The 22,268-nt window shown below is 38.0% G+C and overlaps 1 protein-coding gene and 1 pseudogene across 1 annotated transcript; one reads left to right on the top strand and one right to left on the bottom strand.

Moving 5' to 3' along the window:
• The first annotated feature begins 2,777 nt into the window (after positions 1 to 2,777).
• On the top strand, positions 2,778 to 20,717 carry LOC115426001 (very-long-chain enoyl-CoA reductase-like). The gene is given in 16 exon segments (XM_030143919.1): positions 2,778 to 2,861; positions 6,856 to 6,906; positions 13,241 to 13,296; positions 13,395 to 13,438; positions 13,522 to 13,596; positions 13,599 to 13,624; positions 15,163 to 15,217; positions 15,220 to 15,277; positions 16,355 to 16,386; positions 16,389 to 16,459; positions 16,546 to 16,610; positions 16,686 to 16,737; positions 16,890 to 16,947; positions 18,423 to 18,443; positions 18,446 to 18,510; positions 20,064 to 20,717. Coding segments are annotated over 16 exon segments (969 nt in total). The 5' UTR covers positions 2,778 to 2,795; the 3' UTR covers positions 20,238 to 20,717.
• A 467-nt stretch (positions 20,718 to 21,184) lies between these two features.
• LOC115425993 (NADH dehydrogenase [ubiquinone] 1 beta subcomplex subunit 7-like) lies at positions 21,185 to 22,104 on the bottom strand (annotated as a pseudogene).
• Positions 22,105 to 22,268: the final 164 nt, after the last annotated feature.

Raw genomic sequence — 22,268 nt, 5'->3', positions numbered from 1 at the left:
ACACGCCCCGCGTGACGTCACAGTGTGGTGCCTTCACGGCCATTCGGAAAAAATCCCAGACCGAAACGATGATCCTGTAAAACATAACAAACACTGGTCATCAATTAAAATATTCCAGGATAAAAACAGTGAAACGCTACCAAGTTTCAGAAATCACAATCGTGGAAAAAGGTTTTCAGACACCCTAACAATTTTACACAATCTCAAATTATATTATTATCATGAAGTATTTGTGGGAAAAAAAAATCTTTCTTTTGCCTTGAAATTCATTGGTCAAGGCAGCAACTGAATAAAATGCAAGAAATAGTGTGAATCATAAAGAAAAAAACAATATAAAACAATAATAATAAGAACAACAACAACAATAATAATAATAATAATAATAATAATAATAATAATAATAATAATATACATAGTAAAACAATATTATTATTTTGGTTATTATTATTATTATTTATCATAATACACAGTGAAAATATTGGCTAAACTGCACTTTTGTCATTTTTCCAATTCGCCTTATCAAAATCAAATTAAATCTTATTTATATAGCACCAAATCAGTCATAACAAAAGTTATCTCAACAACAACAAAACTGTAGACTGGTATTATGGTTGTTAGACAAGAGAGCAATAATGTGTCAATATGGCAATTTCCCACACAAGCAAATAGTCTTTTAACAATATTTATAACTCTGTTGCAAGTAATTTGTCTTTTCATTTTCACCCAGAGAACGTATTCTTAAGGGAGTTGGACAAGGCCGACTGGAATGACAGTCATAAGCTCAGCTCATACCAACTGTCTTAGCTTACAAGGGCAATAAATAAACCACTACTACACACACTCTATGGTGGATTCAAATACATGTTTATTAAAAAGAAAAAACAGGGCCTAAGTCTTTCTGAAATTAATCTGTGAATGATCTTTTCTGCCACCACAGGTTGATACTGTTTCTGGGTGTGACTCCATGGGGCATGTTTGAGTACACAGTAGACAATCATGGAACAAAGCCTCTTTATGGTACTTGACCTTCAGGGGGGTAGAGAACACCGAACCAATTAATTTCAGTCTTCTCAGGTTGCGTTGGCCCATCGCTAAAACCCACTGAAAACAGAAATTCAGATTGTGTCTGAATTTTATTGAATGTTGGCCAAAGTAGAGGTGAAGCTTTTGATCATTTCTCTTGGTTTTGTTTATAGAATGTGTTTTGATCTTAATGATTCCAACTGTAGATTCTGGCTGCAGTGTACTTAAAGGGCTAAACCATGTTGTTAACATCTGCTTTTAAAGTTGTCAAAGATTGCATTATTGTGCTTTGTAGACATATGGAAAGACATGTTGTTGCTGAACCATTCAGACAAACATGCAAGAGGCAGTGAAAAGCCTGCCATGGAAACATGCAATGCATGTGTTCATTTTATCTCTAAAGTTGTGTTGCTGCACAACACTGAATGAAGTTTAATGAAATAAAAACAAAAGTTGTATTGATAGGTTAACTACAGCCCCAGATGGTGGAACAGAGAATAAGATGGTTTATATTTATAAATAATTTGCAATTACTGTAATGACATGTAATCATTAAAGACTGAAAATGATACTAATTTACATGTTACAGTTGGAGTTGGAGTCAAACTCATTCACACAACAGAAAATAATACAACTGGTCTGTTTTCCATTTTCAATCATAGTGTTTACTTTTTTTGTTTTTAGATGATGATTAGATCAGTAGATTAATATAAACAGTTGATAGGATCTTTGGTAGCATGTGCATGCATGTCTGACATCAAGCAAAACCTGTTTTTCATAGATGGGAGTGGTGGCGCCACAAGTCAACCTTTTCTAGAGACTCACCCAAAACACTACTGGATTTTTCAGAACTCTATCATTTTATTGAGCTCATTTGATTCAGTTCAGTGTCATGTGTATATTTACAAATAAAGGAATGAAGACATTATTACTTACACTGTTGTTCCAGTAAGTGTATCAGTTTGCTTTTTGATTTAATAATATTATGTTTGTATTAATCAATATATACATATATGTTAGGGCATCTCTTTAACATCGCTAGTGGTTTTAAATAACTGAAACACCAGCAATAGGCAGATATATAGAACTTTACTGATCCTTTGGGCAGAACCCTCAAGGAAATTGAGCTTCCAGTGGCAGCACAGCACCGAGATAAGTTAAAAAGAAAAAGAAAAATAATAGCTACAACAATAACTATAAAAGCAGTTGTAAAACAAGCAATTGCCCCTTACAAATACTAATGGGAATAGTAGTCATAGCAGTAATAAAAGTAATAACAGTAATAGTCCTAACAAGGATATCAGTAATATCAGTGGTAGCAAAACAACCACAATAAGCAAGGAAAGAACATATTTTTACTTGCTGCACAATTCACACTCAAAGTAGACACAATTAGTAAAATTAAGAGGTACAGAATATAAAGAATACATGAGCAAAAGTTTTATTGATGGTGTTGAAATGAATAAAAAGGGCATTCCATATGGAAATGATAAAATCTCCAAAGATAGACAGAAAAGTGTATCAAAAAGCAATTAAAACACATGATTTATGTGAATGATCCCAATCATTAATGATTCACTAGAGGTGTAGTTTATGCATGCATCAAATCCAATTACGTTTGGTACATAGATTTAGCGTCTCCTCATGACCTCACATATACTCAAATGTCATTGGCTACGCAACTGACTTTTTCTTGATTTGATTGGCTGAATACTTACGTAGTTCCGCCTACCAACGCCTCAGTGCTCACATATTTCTCCGGTGATTGGCGCATGCCCTGTCACTCACCTAGCTTATTAAGGAAGGGGGTGCAAGCTGCCAAGATGAAGCACTACGAGGTAAGCAGTGTCCGTGAAACTCTAAACCCTCAATGGGACGTTGTATGAGACCACAGTTTATTTAGTATGATCAGTTTAGCTTTGGGTGTGTGTTTTGCAAAAGCGTAAACGCCACCAACAAAGTTAAAGGTAAAGGCTTAAACAACAGAACTGAAGAAGAGCCAGTGGTGCAGCACCGCCTGTCAGGAGCTGGTTCCTGTGGCCCGGCTGCTCTGGCCTCTTGTGAGCTAAAATAATGTTTTTATTGGCTAATGTCGGACGGTTTGGAAGCGGAGATTGTCTCAGAGTTAAATAAGTCACATGTATACTTTATATTTGTCCTTTATGTAAACTGAACGTATGCTGGATTAAAACACATAAGGCTTTGTGCAGGATAATGCGCGGCACAACGCCATCTCTGGTTGGACTGAAGAATGGCGCTTCTTATCTCGTTATTACCCAATAATGCAGGTGAACAGTCAAACTGTTATAGTCCATTTAACTGTTATCTAGTGGGTGTGATTGCTATAGCTCTCTGATTGTGAAATATCCATGTTATTCCCTACCATCCCACTGCGGCAAATTGAAAACTCTGCAGGCACCAAAACCCACCAGACTGGATTCTTAGATGGCGTCTGATCGAAACTGACCCACCAAGCAGTACCTCCTGTTCCCCTTCATTCTGCTCACTTCAACAACCTGTGGGGAGGGAAGCACAACACAGTGAAAGCATTAGCTGACTTATCTTGCAACCTGAGTGAATACATTAATATAAGATGTGACTGGAAATATCAGCACATTCGAGTTATCTCCTTTAACATCCATTATTTGCACTGTTGCAAATACACTGTTGCCCATAATTTTTTTTTTTTTACCTCTTTTCATGAAATGATTGTGACAATGTGATTTATTCTTGATAGGTAAAGTGTAACTGGGACTTAATATGTAATCGTTGCACCTGGTCAATGGTGATTAAATAGGAATAAAAAGAGGAATGTGTCTGAAAACAAAATTATTCCAACTTTATGGGCAGCAGTGTAGATGGTGTCAGTAAAAAACTTTTTTCTCAGTCTTCTCGTTAAAAATATCCTCATCATGCCTCTTTAGTCTTCGTCTAAATTAATCTCATATTTAGAGATATGTCTGCTTTCATGGAGGTTTTCGGAGCTGAAACATAAAATAAGAGTCCAAATTGTGGTCAGTACACGTTATCGTAACAAAAATGTAGGTCTACTGTCTGTGACTTTCAGATTGTGTGAAGGTCAGTAATGGAGAGAAATCTAAATGGTTGCCAAAAACTGACTAACTGCACTTCCCTCTTTGTTCTTGTTCAGTAAAAACACCCTGTGAACACCAATATTTGTTAGCATAGGCTGTAAGTACACTGGTGTTCATCAGGCTGTAGAATATGGTGCAACAGCAGGTAGGAAGTGCAAAGGTTTTTGCTAATACAGTCAATTCTCTAGCGACAGAAAAACTGAATAACTGGCCAAAGCCTCAGCAACTTTAGTAGCTAAAAGTTGCTAATTAAAATAGCAAAAATACAGGCATGTTAAACAATAAATAAAGACCATAACTTTCTTTATAAAATCCTTCCATCACAGAATTTAAGAGCAAGTTTGCAGATGTTTACAGATTTACTACTTTCTGTCCATAAATTAAATAAATAATTTCATTGCATTTACACAAGATAGCACCAGAGAGCTGCACTATACTGATGGAGATCTTTGCTTTCTGTCAGTGTGCACAAAAATACCTTTAGTTAAAAAATTTAAAAAAGGTAAAAATTATACATTATTAATAAAACATGCTTTCTTTCTCTTACCTCAGTCATTACAGCAAAACTTTGCCTCTACTCACCACACAGTGAAAGTCTACAGCCTTGGTTATTTCGTGTTTTCCTCTACCTCACCCTCAACCTAGAGTGCATTACCAGGACAGACGGACATGGGCAGACAGAGGCTTTATATAGCCGAGGTGGGGGGGTGGGGGGTACACCTGGCACAGAGAGGAAGACATGAGGTTTTCCCTGAAGTCTGCTCTGCAGTGTCATGTTTCACTTGCCCTGTTTTTTTTTAAAGGTGTACCTTTAGTTTTACCAAAGTAATTACCAACATATTTGATTTTTAAGATACCAAAATATGCTGCTAAAAGTAAAAAGAAAAAATGGATTTAAGTACTAAGGGTGTAACATGCACTTGTTTGCATTGAACCGTTTCGGTTCGGGGCCTTCGGTACAATATGGAGGTGTACTGAACCAATACATGTAGACTATGTGAAGAATGCAAACACTTAGGAAGCAACCCATGTGCAGGGTTTCCCCTATATACATTCTGCAGCAGCGCCACACTGCAAAAAAAAACACTTTATTGTGAGGCTGGGGCACCGATGGGTGGTGGTGGGGGTGGGGGGGTAAACATGACAACAGAGGGTATAACAGAGGCACAGAAGCCGGGTCAGACATTTGAAGCATGTTAAGTTTCACTTACAGTTTTTGGTAGTTCTGGAGCGCACCCTCCCCAAACCTCTCCCCCACCACTGGTCTCCTTCACTGTTCCAAAAATGTATCAAACTGAAGACCCCTATACCAAAAACTTACCAAACTTGAAATTTTTCTGTACTGTTACACCCCTATTATGTACACATTAGGTGAAAATATTAAGGGAATGCAACTAAAATACTTAAATGTTTACCTTATACTTCAAAATCACATGCAAATCAGTCACCAATTATTATTATTTTTTCTATTAATGTCATCCGTAATTGCTCCTCGGTTCAGTGCTTGTTTTTTTCTCTTGAAGTGAAACATAAATGGCCTCTAATTCTTTTTTTTTTTTTTTTTTTGTACAGTTACTTGCATGAATTTGCAGTTTAAGAGAAATGGATAGGAGTGATGTTGACCTTTTGCACAACACGTATTCACTCCTATTTGATACTGTGTATTCCACTGTGCCACTTCACATCTCCCTCCTATCTTACCACTTGTGACTTCATGTCTTTCATTCAGTATGGAAACTGTACCCCTGACTGTTGGTCATTAGTGTGGAGGGCTTCACCCAGGGGAGTGCCAAAGCTAAGCCCTCAGAGTCTGGAATATTATCACCGCGTGAGCAGCCCCACTGTGTTTGACTGAAACGCCTGGCTGTTGTGCTTGAGATTAAGATGCAACAGGTCATGCAGGTCTTGTGTGTTTTTGGTCATGAACTGGTTCATTCAAGGCACCAAATGACATCATTAAACAGGGGTGGCTCTGTGGAGGGTCTGATGCTGGTGATGCAAAGTTAGCAGAGGATGTTTATATTTAGCTGGAGAGAGGAAGAGCGGGGGTCTAGACTTAAGAAGTGTGCATGGAGGGGGCTGCTTGTCATTATATCCACAATATCTCCCCGTGCCCACTTAGCCAGGAGTTGAGAGGTGTCTGGGATCATCAGGTGTCATTTTTAAGGGAGGGGTTCAATTTCAAAATCAACTGTATCACTCTGAAAGGAAACGCCCCAGTCCAGAAGTTTCCTTCATGGCTTACGACAGATGATCTGCTGTAGACAGTTGACCAGAGGGCATTCCTGTGGATACAACTGCGTACACATATGTCCGTGCACCAGGGGTCGGCTGGAAGTTAAATAAAGCAGCATGGTTGAAGTGAAGGAATGACAGCGAGGGAGGGAGAGTGAGAGAATGACAGACAGGAGGAAGAGGGAGGTGCAGAGGAGGATGGTGGGGGGCAGACAGATTTATTTCCACAGCTGAGTGCTGCCCCTCTCCTCCTCCTCCTGTTGGTGTGGACCACACCAGCCATTCGAGAGGTGGAGAGTGACGATAGAGCCGAGGGGAAGAGTGAAGTGGAAGAAGGGAATAAACTGCGTGCAGGGGGAGCGCTGTGGATATGGATGCCCTAGCATTAGAGGCCAGTGGTAAAAAGGCTAACGCGGCGGCTGTGCCCGCCCCAGTGCCGAGTCAAGCACCTGTTAAACGCAAACCTGCTAAAAAAGCTAAAAAGGCTGTTGTTTTTTTTGAGGTGGAGATACTGGATGCTAAGACCAAGGACAAGCTCTGCTTCCTGGATAAGGTGAGTAACTATCAATTTATCATCATTAAAATGTTTATTACTAACATCAGTCCTGTCAGTTGTTTTGCAAGTGTGCGTGTGTGTGTGTGTGTGTGAATATTTAATTGCATATTGCGGTGTTGTGTGTTTATGGTGGATCCATTAAATGCAACAAGTGCGCGTTAGCTGGATGTATTCCTGTAAAAAGTCTGTGTGTCCCAGACTTTTTCCAGAACACAGTGACGTTGCTGTAGCTGTAATCATTCAGTGGGTGTGTTACCTTGTGAGAGTAACTGGTTGTAAACGAGACACACACTGAAACACTCTTCATGCATGTGACATAACACTGCTGGATTCAGTTACATACCTGGAAAGAAAAGGTAGCATGCACACAAACAGAGGGTAGACAAAGTATCTTAAACAACTACAAACCTATTTGACACAGTTGCTGCAAAATCTACAGCTGAATGTTTATTTAAATGTTAATTTTTATGAGGATGGTGTCAGAGAGCTGCTCTTTGGTCATTTTGAAGGTTCTGCTTAATTCAATTCAATTCATTTTTATTTCTCTAGTGCCATCTTGCAATGGAAAATTATTTCAAGGAACATATAACAGATCAACACCATACTACCACAAGCTGTGGCCTCAAAAAAAATAAAAAGCAAATATGAAGCTGATGATGAAAGTAAAGAGCATGTTTTTCATAATGATGACAGATGGGGTGAACTGTTTTTGGGAACATCATGTTCATGTCCAGATTCTATACATTCCCTGTGGTTAGATGGTTTTCACTGTGGGCGTCTAAACTAAACATCTTTGCAGTTTATGTTCACATTTCCACCTGTTTAGGGCATTTAGTGGAAACATATCACTCAGTTCCCACTCAGGATTTTGCTGAAGTTGCAGAGTTCACATGTGAAGCTTGATCATCACAATGTTCAGAGTTCATTGTAGTTTTGAAAATTTGCATTAGTTTTAGTTTGCTTTTTTGAGGAATTGACTGATTCTACTTTCGTATTTATTTAGTTGTATTTTTTCCAGGTATTATGAGGAGACCCTCGATGTGCATATAGGGTGAAAAAGCTTGGATGAAAGATTGCATGATATTTAATATGATTTACAAAAACGTTGTTTATTAAAGTTCCTATAACATGCAAAGTAGAGCTGGATGATATGGCCAAAATATTGAACCCAGGCTTTTTTCAGGGTTACAGATTATTCATAGATTAAATTGATTGTGTCTGGCTTCATGAGGTGAAGACAAAATATGATCCAACAACACTCTTACTAAAATTATACAAAATATCTGATTGGAGAAACACATTCACAGTTAATATATTACAAGAAGCAAACAGGTTGCATTTTTTGTTGAGCAAGAAAGGCCTTATGTGGAATCTCAATGTTGTGATTTTTTTTTTCTTCACTAATTTTAGAAAACAAAACTTTGATTAGTTGAATTACTTCAATATATTGTCCAGCCTTGGTGTATCACCATTTTATTTCTAAACATAACCTGTTAAAATTTTGGAAAACCAGCCTTATTTACCTTTAATTCAATTTTATTTTAGATCATGTTGGATTGTCTGCTTCAGTTTTTATTTATTGTTGTACAAACTTTTGGTTATAATGTATTTTTATCAACAAAATTTTTTTTTTCACTGCCCATTGTAATTCTAGCCTTAGTTTTAGCTCACCATTTGATAGTCATTGTCATTGTCTTCCTTAGCAATTTCTTCAAAAATCTTCTCTGATAAAACTACTAGTCAGATTCATTTCAAATTTTATATGTAGCTTTCTTGGAACAATGTCTACAATGTTCACAGTTTTGAGAAATTGTAATTTTTTTTACTTATTTCCTTTGCTTATAACGGGCCATGTAAGATGGCTTTTAACATGGAAATGGTTAAAGATATCAATATAGTTACCAGTGGTCACTGACAGGAAGTCATAAATAGACTTTCATTTAATTAGTTGAGTTATCCTCCAGTGAAAGTACCACCCACTTCTGTTGGAAGATTGATCTCTTGCATCAAGACCACTACACTGACATAGCAGCAGGACCTGACAACTTCACATATTCACATTGTTATTGATTCTTGATGGAATATGGAGATACAGAGCCATTGGTCTTATTTTTGTTAAGAATGATAATGTGGTAATGTGTGGCAGTTTTAATTTAACACACTTGGCACGAGTTAGGTTCAGTCAGGACTGTTTGATGTGTTCCTCAGTGATCGACTGAAGATGTGTTTACATTCAGGATTAGTTGCATTAGCCACATTCATTTCAACTGGACATCTAAGCCTTTTGTTTCTCAGGTGTATTTCGGAAATTAGTGCTTGGCCCGTACTTAGTTATTGTGTTGTGTTTGGGCTTTAATGCGTTAGTGTTAGGTCTGATAGTTGGTGCTGTTGCATTAAGAGAGTTTATCATATTGTGGGTGTGAGGTCTGTGGTGTATAGAACCTCATCCATCATGGTTACAGTGGTGTCATCCTCTCACACAGGTCAGACTGCTAATCAAAGGCTGTCCTCACTACACCAACACCTAATGTGCCATCTGTGTTAGATTATACTTTGCTAAGTTGTCGACTTAACAGAGTTTCCATGGTGATAAGCATCCGCAATCTTCACACCATTGACGGATATGACAAATATAGATTTGTTGAGGGCCCTTTTGGGGAATGAGTTCCTGAAGTAGGGTAAAGAGCAGCTAACCCATTAGGGTGAGGAAGAAATAAAACTGTCTTGGTTAGACTTCAAAATGTACACTCGAAGGATGTGGGCTCTGAGTGAAGCCTGTGGAAAGGAGAAAGTTCGATGGGGGTGTGTATGTGTGTGTGTGTGTGGGGGGGTACAGGGTCACAGAGAGGTGGTGTCGTAATGAGGTCATCCTGCTGAAAATGGCCCGAGGTTTTGAAGAGGACGTGAACAGAAGCCATGTGCGACGGCAGACTGCCAGTCTGACACTGTGTCTAGAAAGTCTGTGCAACATGGTGGGAAGACGATCGCAGTCAGGAAGCGTGTTATCAGCACTTTAATCTGCTGTTATGAGAAGTGATACTCACTGACCAACAAAGGCAAAGCCCTAGAGTCCAAAAGTAGGCCCAGATAGGGCAGCATTAATACACTGCAGTTTCTTTTCTTTCTTTTCTTTTCTTTTTCTTTTTCTTTTCTTTTCTTTTCTTTTCTATAATTGCTATTTATACTGTACATGTATTTCTCTGTTGCATGTTAGCTAAATGCTACATATTCTTTGTGCAGAACATCAGATGTTGTACTGATGTTGTATTGTCACTAATAAATAAATAAATAAATAAATAAAATGTATTCTACTATATACTACTACTTTACACCTAATTAAATATACTGATATTTATTGTAGCATGATGAAGGCAGTACGTGCCTTGACCTGTTTGTAAGACAAAGTGAAGGTGAGATAAATGTATTTAAACAGCACATTCATACCTATCACAAACCTCAAGTGTTTTACAGAGCACATAAACAAAAAGCACAAGACACAAATGATAAAATCAATGAAAACAAGCAAATGCATATAAAATAAAAACCATCTCAAGTCTGGACTTAAAAGTCACTCTGATAATGTCCTCTAACTATTGTACAGGATTATAATGGACTGATAATAACTAAATTTTGCAGACATCATTCTCATTGAGCTCTTTTAGGGCTTTGCTTTCCACTTTGTTCAGTGAATCTTGGCTTTCATGAGTTTACAATAAGGTTCATTTATCTGAATTATTTTTTATTCCTGAAACTATTTAATAGTATTTATTTGTAGAAGAGGCCTTGGAAAAAAAAACAAAAAAAACTACCAACAGATAAATATATATACTGGCTGATAGGGATGCACCGATACTGATACCAGTATCGGGTATCGGTCCGATACTGAGTGTGTGTACTTCTACTTGTACTCCTAAAAGTGCTCCGATACAAACACACCGATACCACTTTACAGCAGCGTGACGTTCACAGTTAAGTGCAGCAGGTACATCTTGGAGGAGTAATGTCAGCAGTGTGGAAATTTTTCAAAATAAACAGTGGTGACAAAAGTAACGGTGACTGAAACTTACGTTAAAGACACAGACAGAGCGTTCTGTCCGTCCTCTGTGTACATTCTGTACATAATTCTGTCCATTTCCGGGTGCTCACGGATGCGTACCCAGATGAAGAATTTGGAGCACTATCACCAATAACTGTGGAGGTAGCAGATCTGTTCAAAGAGCGACTGTGTGAGTTAGAGAAAAAGTACTGACATATTTATGACAACTACCCTCATCAGTATCAACATTAGTATCCATATTAGTGTTACCTCCTCTGTCGCGCCATGTTTGTTATTATTGACTTCCTTCTTCTTTGTCTCAAAAAACATTACTCTTCTTTGTGATATTTGGCAAGTATGGTTAATTAAGAGTGGCGCCCTCTGGTGGATTGATTGAGAAATGCTCATTCCAATGCATTAAATGTCAGTAGCAGCACTTTGTTCCAGTCAGACTAATGACAGTGACGATAAAGCACATTTTCAAAGGTAACAAAGAACTGTAATGGTGTTATTAAGTACTCATATTGGTACTCTGTATCGACAAATGATCAAATGTAAGTACTTGTACTTGTACTTGGTCTGGAAAAAAAGTGGTATCAGGCATCCCTACTGGCTGAATATTAATGAGTATTAACATTTAAGATCATTTTGATTCAGATTTTTAAGATGTTTTAATGAGGACTATATATTCCATTACATACTGATTCCACACCTAAAATCAAACCTTTCTTCAAGTATGTAAAAAACAAAATAAAACAAACAAACAAACAAAAAAAACAAATTGTGCCAATGTGCTCATTTGGTCCAATTGATTAGATTTGAGGATCAACCTGAATGAAGAATAAACTGTTCTGCTTCTAAATCTCTTGTGCTTGTGGGTTTTGACAGTTTCTTACTGTGGAACCAACAGTATCATCGTCATCGTGTTTGGGTCAAAGCCCCTCGGTGTCTGGTTTCCCCTTCAGAAATATCTGGATGAAATCATTCACCAGCTCCTCAATTACATCACCCAAACTGGACACGAGTGAAGGAAATTAATTTTAGGCAATATCTGTGACCCATCTGTTCATATCATGTCCTTAGCTAGTTGATTTTAATTTGTGCTCTATTTTTGACCACAAACATTTTTTTTCAAACTGCTGTTAATTTTAGAGAGCTGAGCTTGAACTGAAAACAGGATCAGCAATGAGTTCTCCAATCTGGACTCCAATGTGCACCACATTCTGTCTAGTATTGAATTGACATCATTTAGAAACATTTTGAACCATTGAGATTATGCTGCTGATGGCTACTTACTGACTTTTCCATAACTTAAAACCTGAAATCCTGAAGAATTCTGATTCCACATTTGGAATCAACATACTTGATTTAGGCAAAATCAGATGTTTTCTCTCACAAAATCATATTTGACTGATATGCACTGCTATTTGGCTAATTTCACAGTGTTTTACACCAGAATATTAGGATGAATAGATATTCTATTTGCATTCTAACACGTATCCTTTAGCTTCAGAGAGGAAACAAAGCACCGCACATGAAAATGATTAAAAACCATTGGTGAAAACATCCACTTGTCTACATTCATATGGGTGTTGATGAAAAAAATAGGTTTGGTAAGTCTGGTAATAATTTGTTATTCATTAGACACAGGCTCAAAGTAATTGTATCTAATTGTGGCTGAATTCCCAGGGTGATAAATGGAAAGCTGTTAAGGCTGCTATGACTAGAGGACTTACCTTAATTAAACTTTACACACACGTCATTATCACATACAATGTCGGGAGTAAAACACTTCCTGCGTTTGTTTGCAGTTTGTCCATGTAAACAGTGTGGAATATAAAGCAGCAGCAGCTGTTCAACATAATCAGATAAATCCATTCAATCATATAATGGGAATGTGGTGATGACTTTAATCATGTGACTTAACCTCAGGCCAGGGGCTTCTCTACTCTGCTCCGGTGTCCCACCTATACAGCTGCCTTTGGTTTGGGCTTCTGTCTCTGTTTTGTGTTGTGTTTTGTGTCATTGTGTTTATATTTGTGGTTCTTTGCCACTGTTGGCAGGTGTGTACAAGGTTGTGTGTGTGCTCTTCTGTGTGTGGTCACTTTGAAACCCTAATACCAGCTGTTAAATAGTCCACATCCATGGGGTGTGTAGCTACAGCCAGAGCTAAATTTACACTAATCACCATCATGAATGGAAAATAGGGTTGTTATCTGTTCTTTTGTGGTGTGTGTGTGTGTGTGTCTGTACATGCCCCTGCACTTATTTATTGTGGCGTGCTGTTATTTGTAGGTTGAGCCAAATGCCACTATCGGGGAGATCAAGTCTATGTTCCACAAGAGCCGTGAGTACCCTCTCTGAAGGACACAAAAGCCTCATAAATCAGACTCAGTACCAAGGAAACGTGACCGTAGACATCTGTAAAGTATTTGTCTGTCTGTTTTAGATCCCAGTTTTATCCAGCCAGACAGTCCATTCGCCTCGACCCCAGTAAGTGACTTCATCAGCACCATTAACGCTTCTATCTTTCTGTCAATCTCAGCGTGTAAAAGTGAATCTGAGTGTGTGTTCAGAGGGCAAGTCTCTGAAGGATGAGGAGGTTCTGCAGCATCTGCCTGTGGGAACCACGGCGACCTTCTACTTTAGGGACCTGGAGCTCAGATCAGCTGGGTCACAGTGAGTACACCTCACACAGCCGTCAGACACAACAGCCCTCACAAGCCCAGATACTTCAGAATGCAAGCGGATCAAGCCGAGCTATATTGAGGTTTCCCGCTGGATAAAAGGGGTGTGTGCATGGGGGGGGGGGCAGGGCCACTTGAGGTTAATTTATCTCTTGTCAAAGTCACATAGGGCTGAGTACCAAACTCCAACACTTATGGTACTAATCACATTTGGGTATCTAAAAATATCTGGTATTTTGCATCATTTGATACTAAATAATGTAAGAGATATGATATGAAATGATATGATATGATGCAACTTAAAGGTTGTTTTTTTAATTTATTTAAACAGGTTTCATTTTTATGTTGCAAAACTGTTTTGAGCCAAAAAATAAAGTGTAAGATTAGTATTTTTATTATAATTTAGTTTTTATTAAATACAGAAATGCACCCATTCCAGATTTCTTTGCTGATATTTGGTCAACAGCTGAAGCCACTACTGGTGTTATTTGCTGTTTGCTTTGTGTGTTTTTTGTGTCATTTAAAGACCCACAGTTTAGTATTATATTTGGACTATCTTATGATATGATTACTGTGCAGATTTGGCATTTTTTCAATAATTTCCTGCATTACATATTTACTTGAGTAATTTTTGTGGATATTTCTGAAAAGACCAACTGAATCAACCCCAGGTCATAACACTTCCCCCACAGGCTTGTACTGTAGGCACTAAGCATGATGGGTAATCAATCAATCTTTATGCTCTCTATTCAAACTGATGGTGGTTTAAAAATGAGAAGCTACTCTTTGCATCAGGTAAAGGGTTAAAGACAGCAAAAACATATTAATCACTGCAGTAATTATTTAGTGGATGGACCTGAACTATTTTCTTAACCCATAAGACCAAATATCCACCATCAACCAAAACCATCTACTGATCTAAAATGTCTAATACCCGTTGATCCACTAATCCTATCAATCCTTGTAAATAATTGGTGTAAATACAGTTTGTCATCTTTCATGGTCATCAGATGTGACCCATTTGGACGTTCAGAGGCTCTGTAGTGAACATGGAAACTCTGTCATCTTCTACAACATTGATTCACCAGTGAAACCCATGGAGTCGGATAATGACAGTGGATGGAGACACTGAGTTTATGTACAGTTAATGATAGATTTTGCTTTAAAAGTAACTTTGTCTTCATTTTTCTCTGTTTCTGATATAATAACCCGAAGCTGCAATCTGAGCTTTTATGAAGATCAACATGATATTTTGTAAAATACCTGATTTTCACAGAAAAAAAAAGAAAAAAAGACAGAGGATAATATTATAATAAATGGCAATAAATCATTTAAGAAAGGGTTAAATATAGGGAAAAAAATTATTTGGGAAACTGCCACAAAAGTAGCACTGGGTCTTTATGGGTTAATTAAATCCACTTTTTTGTCTTGGTAGTGTATATTTGTATTAATTGATATTGGAGTCCATGTAATAAAGGGAAGTGCAGATTGCAGACTTCACTAATCTCATTGCTTGTGTATCTTGAACAGGTCTTCCTGACAGAGTACACTGGTCCTCTGGTCATTTATCTGTTGTTCTACTTCCGATTCCCTTCATCTACGCACCCAAATATGACTTTACCACCAGTAAACACGGGGTTGTACAGTGAGTGTCTCCAACGCACATCCTTACAAGATGTCTGTTCAAATGTGTCTGAACTGAACAGCAGTGCTTTTTCTGTTTGACACCTGTCCCAATATCTTTTTAATATCCATTTTTATTAAAAAATTAATCTGCAGGAAGCAAAGTAATTCACATTTCTATTTTTGTCTGAAGGAGATGTGTGTGTGTAGTCTGGTTCTCTGTTCCTGTTGATTTGTTGTCAGGTTTGTTAACCAGAGAGTGTTAGTGGTCGTAGTAGGATGTTTTGATAAATGTGGGTAGCTGGTTAGCCACTTCACCATCACTTGATGCTATGCTAAGCTAAATGGCTGTACCTTCATATAGTTCATCATGATTTTGTTAAATCATTTAGATTTGATTGGGTGTTTAATTACACATTTAACTTTGGTGCAACAAGCTCGAGTTGCATATTAATGTCTGCTCTATATGAGTTTTACTGTATACAAATAAAAGTTAATATCATCCTTTTACTTAACGTGTGATTGAGAACAATAAACCAAAGAGAAACATTTTTCCCAAGGTGTCAAGCAGATTTATTCATATGCACCATAACATACCTTAACATTTAATTAACTAGAAAAGCACTTGGACAGCGGAGACCTCTGCCAAGGCAGATCAGTGACCTCCCCCAGATGTTTGTTTTGTCTGTCTGTCTGTCCATGTGCAAGATAACTCCAAAAGTGATGGACGGATTTAGATGAAAATTTCTCCGAGTGCTTTTCTAGAAAAGAGGAGCGCAGACCTCCGCCAAGGCAGATCAGTGGGCCCCTGTGGCCCCCCACACCCCCGATCACCACCAAAATTCAATCATTGGTTCCTTGTGCCAGTATCAGTATTTCCTGAAATTTTCATCCAAATCATCCATAACTTTTGAGTTATCTTGCACACGGACAGACAGACAGACAGACAGTCAAACCAATGCCGGCAAAAACATAACCTCCTTGGCGGAGGTAATTAAACTATTACACAAGATGTTTTATCAGTGCACTGGTTCTTTATCAAAATGCCAAATGTCCTCGGTTTAAGACTTGTCTGATGAACCGTCTCTGCTGTTTCTAGTCTCGCCTGTATGTGTCACTCTTTCCACTACGTTAAAGACTGTTGGAGACGCTCTTTGTCCACCGCTTCTCTCATGGAACCATGCCGTTACGCAACATTTTCAAGGTGAGAAGTAGTTTCTTTGTGTATGCAAGTGTTTCAGTTCACATTTCACTCAATGTATAATGTTTCTGTGATTTTCTCTGTCTCAGAACTGTACCTACTACTGGGGCTTTGCAGCATGGATGGCCTATTACATCAACCACCCACTGTACACACACACCCAGTGAGTTCATAGACACAATACACACATAGACAAATGTGTGTCTCATTACTTATCTTACTTGTGTCTTGTTTCAGTCTATGGAGAACAACAGATCCGACTGGCCCTCATCATATTCTTGGTATGAACCTAGTCAATAATTTGTTGTGATTACTTTTATTTTAAAGTTTATTTCTGTGAAGTTATGTGAGTATTTTCAGATTCAGACCTTGGGCTCTACACATAGAAAGTATCTCTCTTCATGTAAAACGTTATCATTATTTTCTTTCACAGTTCTGCCAGTTCGGCAACTTTTCCATCCACATTGCTCTCCGAAACCTCCGTCCACCAGGTACGCACAACAAAATACACAAAACACACCTCTACATCTGCATTTCACATCTAAGCAAGAGTGTACAGATTAAGCTACAGTAAAATACCAAGACATGAGGCATTTCTTGATGACATGCAACTAGGACAAATATTATTGTGTTACTTCTTCACCTTTTTAGGACACTGCCTGTTTTCTGTCAAATTCTAAAATCCATGAAACGATATTAAATATAGGCTAAATCCCATTTCACCTCTTGGCCCTCCCCCTTACCCCTACCCCTCCATTTTGCACTTTCACATGAAGGGGTAGGGGCGTCCTGATTTTGATGAGTCGGGGGGAGGGGGCTCTGTGGCCCTCGAAACAGAGATTTGTCAGGACCACATTACAATGGAGATGTATGAGAAATCTCCTGTGAATCTGTTCGAATCATCGGCAAAGTGGAGGTAAACACAGTTAAAAAGTGCATCAGTTTGATGAAAGAAACATAAATGCGCAGATTTTCTTCGAAACAACTTAATCATTTGATCGACTGTTTAGTGCCGTTTCAATGTGTTATAGATCGCATTTCTGCAGTTTATAGCTGATAGCCACAAAAAGATGACCAAAGCCTGTGCAACAGAGACGGTTACAGCTACTGACGGCATGGAGAATTCTTTCTGAAACAAAGTTGTTGCATCTATTTATAGCAGCATCGATGACTACTGATGACATAACAAGTCTCAAAATGTTGTCTCATTTCATAGGGGAATGTTTCAACCCCTACTCCTTGTAAGTCTGTTTCAAGGGGTAGTGCCAAGTGCAAGGGCCAAGGGGTGAATTGGGATTGGGCCTTAGTGTTTAATTTGTGTTGTTTGTTGAAATCATGTGCACTTTTGTCCTTGGCTTTACCCACCTTGCCTCCACTGTCACTCACACTAGTGTATGAATGTGTATGAATGTTTGGTGGTGGTCAGAGGGCTGTTTGGCGTGGATTGGTAGCCACGCTTCCATCAGCCTGGCCCAGGGCACCTGTGACTACAGATGTAGTTTACCACCACCAGTGAATGAATGAATAATGGAGCAATAATGTAAAGAGCTTTGGGTGCCTTGAAAAAGTACTATATAAGTCCAATCCAATTATTAGCATTGCAATGCTAATATGAGTTGTGCTAAGTAAACTGCATCTGATTGGCCAAACGGTGTAAATACAAACACTATGTGTCCAAGAACTTACCTGATTAGTAAATATTTGCATGCAAACACATTTGTGCTGTTATTCAGGCCATCTTTTGCAATTTTTCATTAGCATGTCCATATGAGATGAAAATGTGATTTATCAGCCCACAGTGTTGAAAGCTGCATTTGAGGTCATGACAAACAGAACACTGTCACTTAAATATCTTTGAATGGTTTTAAGTTAATTTACAGCACATTTCTTAGTAAGATGACTTAGGTACATTATGTGTAAACATATCTGTACATACAAAATATATTTTCTTGTCTCTTTCATCCAGGTTCTAAGACCAGGAAGATTCCCTACCAACTAAAAACCCCTTCACCTGGATCTTCATGCTGGTCTCCTGCCCCAACTACACCTACGAGGTAAAGTAATAATAGAAGTAATAGTGACATGTAACTGCATTATGACAAAATAAATGACACAGTAAATAAAATTGTCATCACTTGCAGTTGGTAAAAAATCTGTGATTAAAACATAATTACTAATTGAAGTATTGGTGATTACAAAGGGGTTATATTCTTTATTCTGGTAAAGTGGTTTGCACAGTCACTGAATAAGAACAGTGCTGGAACTTTAGTGTATTCACTCGATAATCACAAAAAACACATCAGCACAGTGTGGTTTAAATGTATATTTTTGGGACTTTACACCTTCATTGTAGAGTTTAAAAAATAAATTTTAATCCATAAAGTTATATTCCTCTCAAATGGGTAGTTATTACATTTCTAAGTAATCAGTAAAATATTACATTTCAAAGAACTTAACAAAACAAAGCATGCAATCTGGTCTGTTTAATTCTGATCTGGAACACTTCCCGATGTGATTCTTTTCACTGTAACCCCAGTCTGAACAGTCAGATCAGAATATGTGCGACTTGTCACAACTCTGCACTGGGGGGAGCCACTGACATTAAATCACATTGTAACATACATATGAATAAAGCCGTAAAATGGACCCAAACATCAGATAAATATCTAAGCACAATGTATTTATTGCACAATGAATATGAATAATATTTGATTATTTATACTTGATTGATTATGCCTATTTTAGCTTACAAGTAAACTAACTTTTAGCTGTAGTTGAGTATTTTTACTATGAGTATTCATACATTTAGTGAAGGAAACCCTTTGAGGACTTCTAGTTTTGTGGATGCGTTTCATTCAGGACTTTGGAGTCTGGTACTGGGCACATTTAACAATAATGTGACCAGTCAAACAAAAAAATGGACAGTAACTTTATCATTAAGGAAGCAAAAGTAATGTGTTATGTTGTATAAATGAGAGGTGGGGTGGGATATAATAGGTTTTTTTCTTCCCACTCCTTTTTGAGCAATACGTATTGAGTTTATGTTTTTGTTATTACTAGTGCACATGGCAATTGCTATATTGTCTTGATCACCTCTATTTATTAATGTATTTGCTCTGCAATTAGTTCGTTGTACACATAAAAGTTTTGTTTTTTCTTCTGCTCGAAACAAATAAAAATTAATGATCCAAGTAATAAATGGTAAATGGACTGAACTTATATAGCGCATTTACTACTCCTTAATGGTGCCCAAAGTGCTTTACAATTCCTCACATTCACCCATTCACACACACACTCATACACCAGTAGGCGGTTGCTGCCAGGCCCTGCTGGGAGCAATTTAGGGTTCAGTGTCTTGCACACTTCTACATGTGGACAGTTGGAGCCAGGATTCGAACCGCCGACCTTTTGGTCATTAGACGACCCGCTCCACCACCTGAGTCACAGTTGCCCATAATAAGTCAGACACGAGCCCTAAGGCTGGCAGTGTGAGCCGTGGCTTAGCTGTCCCTCATATTCATTCATTTTCCCATGTGTTGACGTTCATCCTGGTGCTACTGCCCTCTGCTGGTGTCAGCCTGCATGTAACCTCCTCTTCCTTTTGCAGTTGGGCTCTTGGCTCGGCTTCACCCTGATGACCCAATGCCTGCCGGTGGCCTTCTTCACTCTGGTGGGCTTCATCCAGATGACTGTGTGGGCCAAGGGGAAGCATCGCAGCTACCTGAAGGAGTTCCGCGACTACCCTCCCCTCCGCTCCCCCATCCTCCCCTTTGTCCTGTAGAGGACTGCTGAGCTTCTTCCCTGCTTCCTCCCCTGAATGTAGAAGTCCACCCCGTTCCCTAACTTATGTCCCTGAACATAAAACGGCGTTCTTTCCGTTTTCATGTCCTCAAATCTACACTGGAGCCTGTTAGACTGACTGTAAGATCCTAACTCCCTTTTCACTACAAAAAAAGTTGTCTGTGTCCATCCTGCAAAGGAACAATGCTCAACACAACACCCCTGTACTGGTTTTTTTATTGTCCTCAAACAAACTCATGCTGATTGGTTGATTTGTGCTTTTCAGCTCCCAGATCAGTCCACCAGTGAATAACATGCTTTACATAAGAGCTGTGGTTTGTCGTAGACTGCATCTGCTTAAGTAACTTTCAGCAAGTCTTAAACTGTTAAGTTTTCCAAACCATAAGTCTAAATTTGACACCATGACAACTTTTCATTTTGTTGATGTCTGAAGTAATTTATTAATAAAAGGTAAACCACACTTGCGTTGCCCTGTTCAGTTTTGTATTATAGGTGTGAGTCATACACATGTACAACAGGGATGATGTGTGTATTTGAAATCTGTCAGAACTCTGTCACTACATTAATGCTGTAGTATCAATGGGTAGCTTGACAGTATATTCTACAGGAATGATGAAGGTTGAGATGCATGTATCACCTTTTCATTGCAACAGTGTTGACCAAGTGCATGAAAACAAAACAACCAAAATGCACAAGCTTTGGTTAATAATGGTTAACTTTCAAATAAATGTAGTGTTTATATGACCACAGGGTGTTGCCCCCTAAACTACAGACAATGGTAATCTAGGCTCCTCCTGTTATTTTAAGTGATTATTTGGTCAGGAAACTGCACATTCATTCATTAAATTAATAATAAACTGTATTGACCATTTTAGTTAATTGAATATAAAGCATTGTTAGAACTGACACTAAACATACTCAGGGTTGTAGAGCTCAAACAGATTGTTTAATGTGAACAGCAGCAGGTATATACAGAGACGAACAACTGCGATATTACACTGATCACGCAGCTTCAGCCTGAGCCTCGATTCTCTTCTTCCTCAGTTGGAGCCTCCTCTCCTCTCGTACTCCTTCATACGCATCACATAACTGGAGAAAGAGTTGCACAGTTAGTTTATTGTGTTTATATACAGTTTATCAAATTTCAGAAGGCTGCAAATTTTTACACTATTACATTTTTAGGGAACTCAGCCCAGGTAAATAAAGTAAAAAAAAAAAAAGCTTTTCATTCAGGCCAACATTGATGGAAACCTTTAAACTGTTTAGAAGAATATCTGTCAGATTCAGTAGTAGATTCAACTATAAACACTTACTCTTGGTGTTGACAGTAGTCCCAGTCATGTCTCTCATGCTTGCATGCCAGGATGTTGGGAAAGTTGTCCCTCTTGCACTTCATGAGTTTCAGAAGATGATGGGCACAGTAGTCCTCTGCTCTAGAGGCAGCTGAGCCAAGTTCATCTGCTCCTGGCTCGCTACCATCTCTGAAGAAAAGAAAGAGAATTTGATGAGTATAGACACATGTTGATAGCACACTATATGATGTGACTGCATTGTAACATTGTAAATAAAAGGAGAAGGTGAAAGACAAAAAAAAAAAAAAAAAAAAAAAAACTGCTCAGGGAGTCAAAATTTTTTGTACCATTTTCATTTTTAAAAAGTAAAAATTATATTACATTATTTTAAAAAGCAAGCATGTTCCCTTAGATCTGGAAAACCTGATTTATTGTAGCACCACAATACTGGGTTTATAGTAGGGATGGAAAAATTGATCAACTGGACGTAAGTATAAGACTATATTTGCTGATGATGGCAAATATTAGTACTGGTATATAGGATGACAATTTCACCGATGGAAGATATTATCTGTTGTAATATAATAAAGGTTTTTGATAATACAGTTTTTTATGTTTGAATCTATATGCTTTCAAACATAAAGTTAAAAAAATGGTTTAAAATCCTTAAAAGAACCAACAAATAACAAATAATAGATTTTTATATATGGGTCTGATCA

This window comes from Sphaeramia orbicularis, chromosome 1, assembly GCF_902148855.1.
Source record: "Sphaeramia orbicularis chromosome 1, fSphaOr1.1, whole genome shotgun sequence".
NCBI classification, from domain to species: Eukaryota; Metazoa; Chordata; class Actinopteri; order Kurtiformes; family Apogonidae; genus Sphaeramia; species Sphaeramia orbicularis.
The sequence above is the reverse complement of the archived record's forward strand: the minus strand, read 5'-3'. Positions and strand labels throughout refer to the sequence as shown.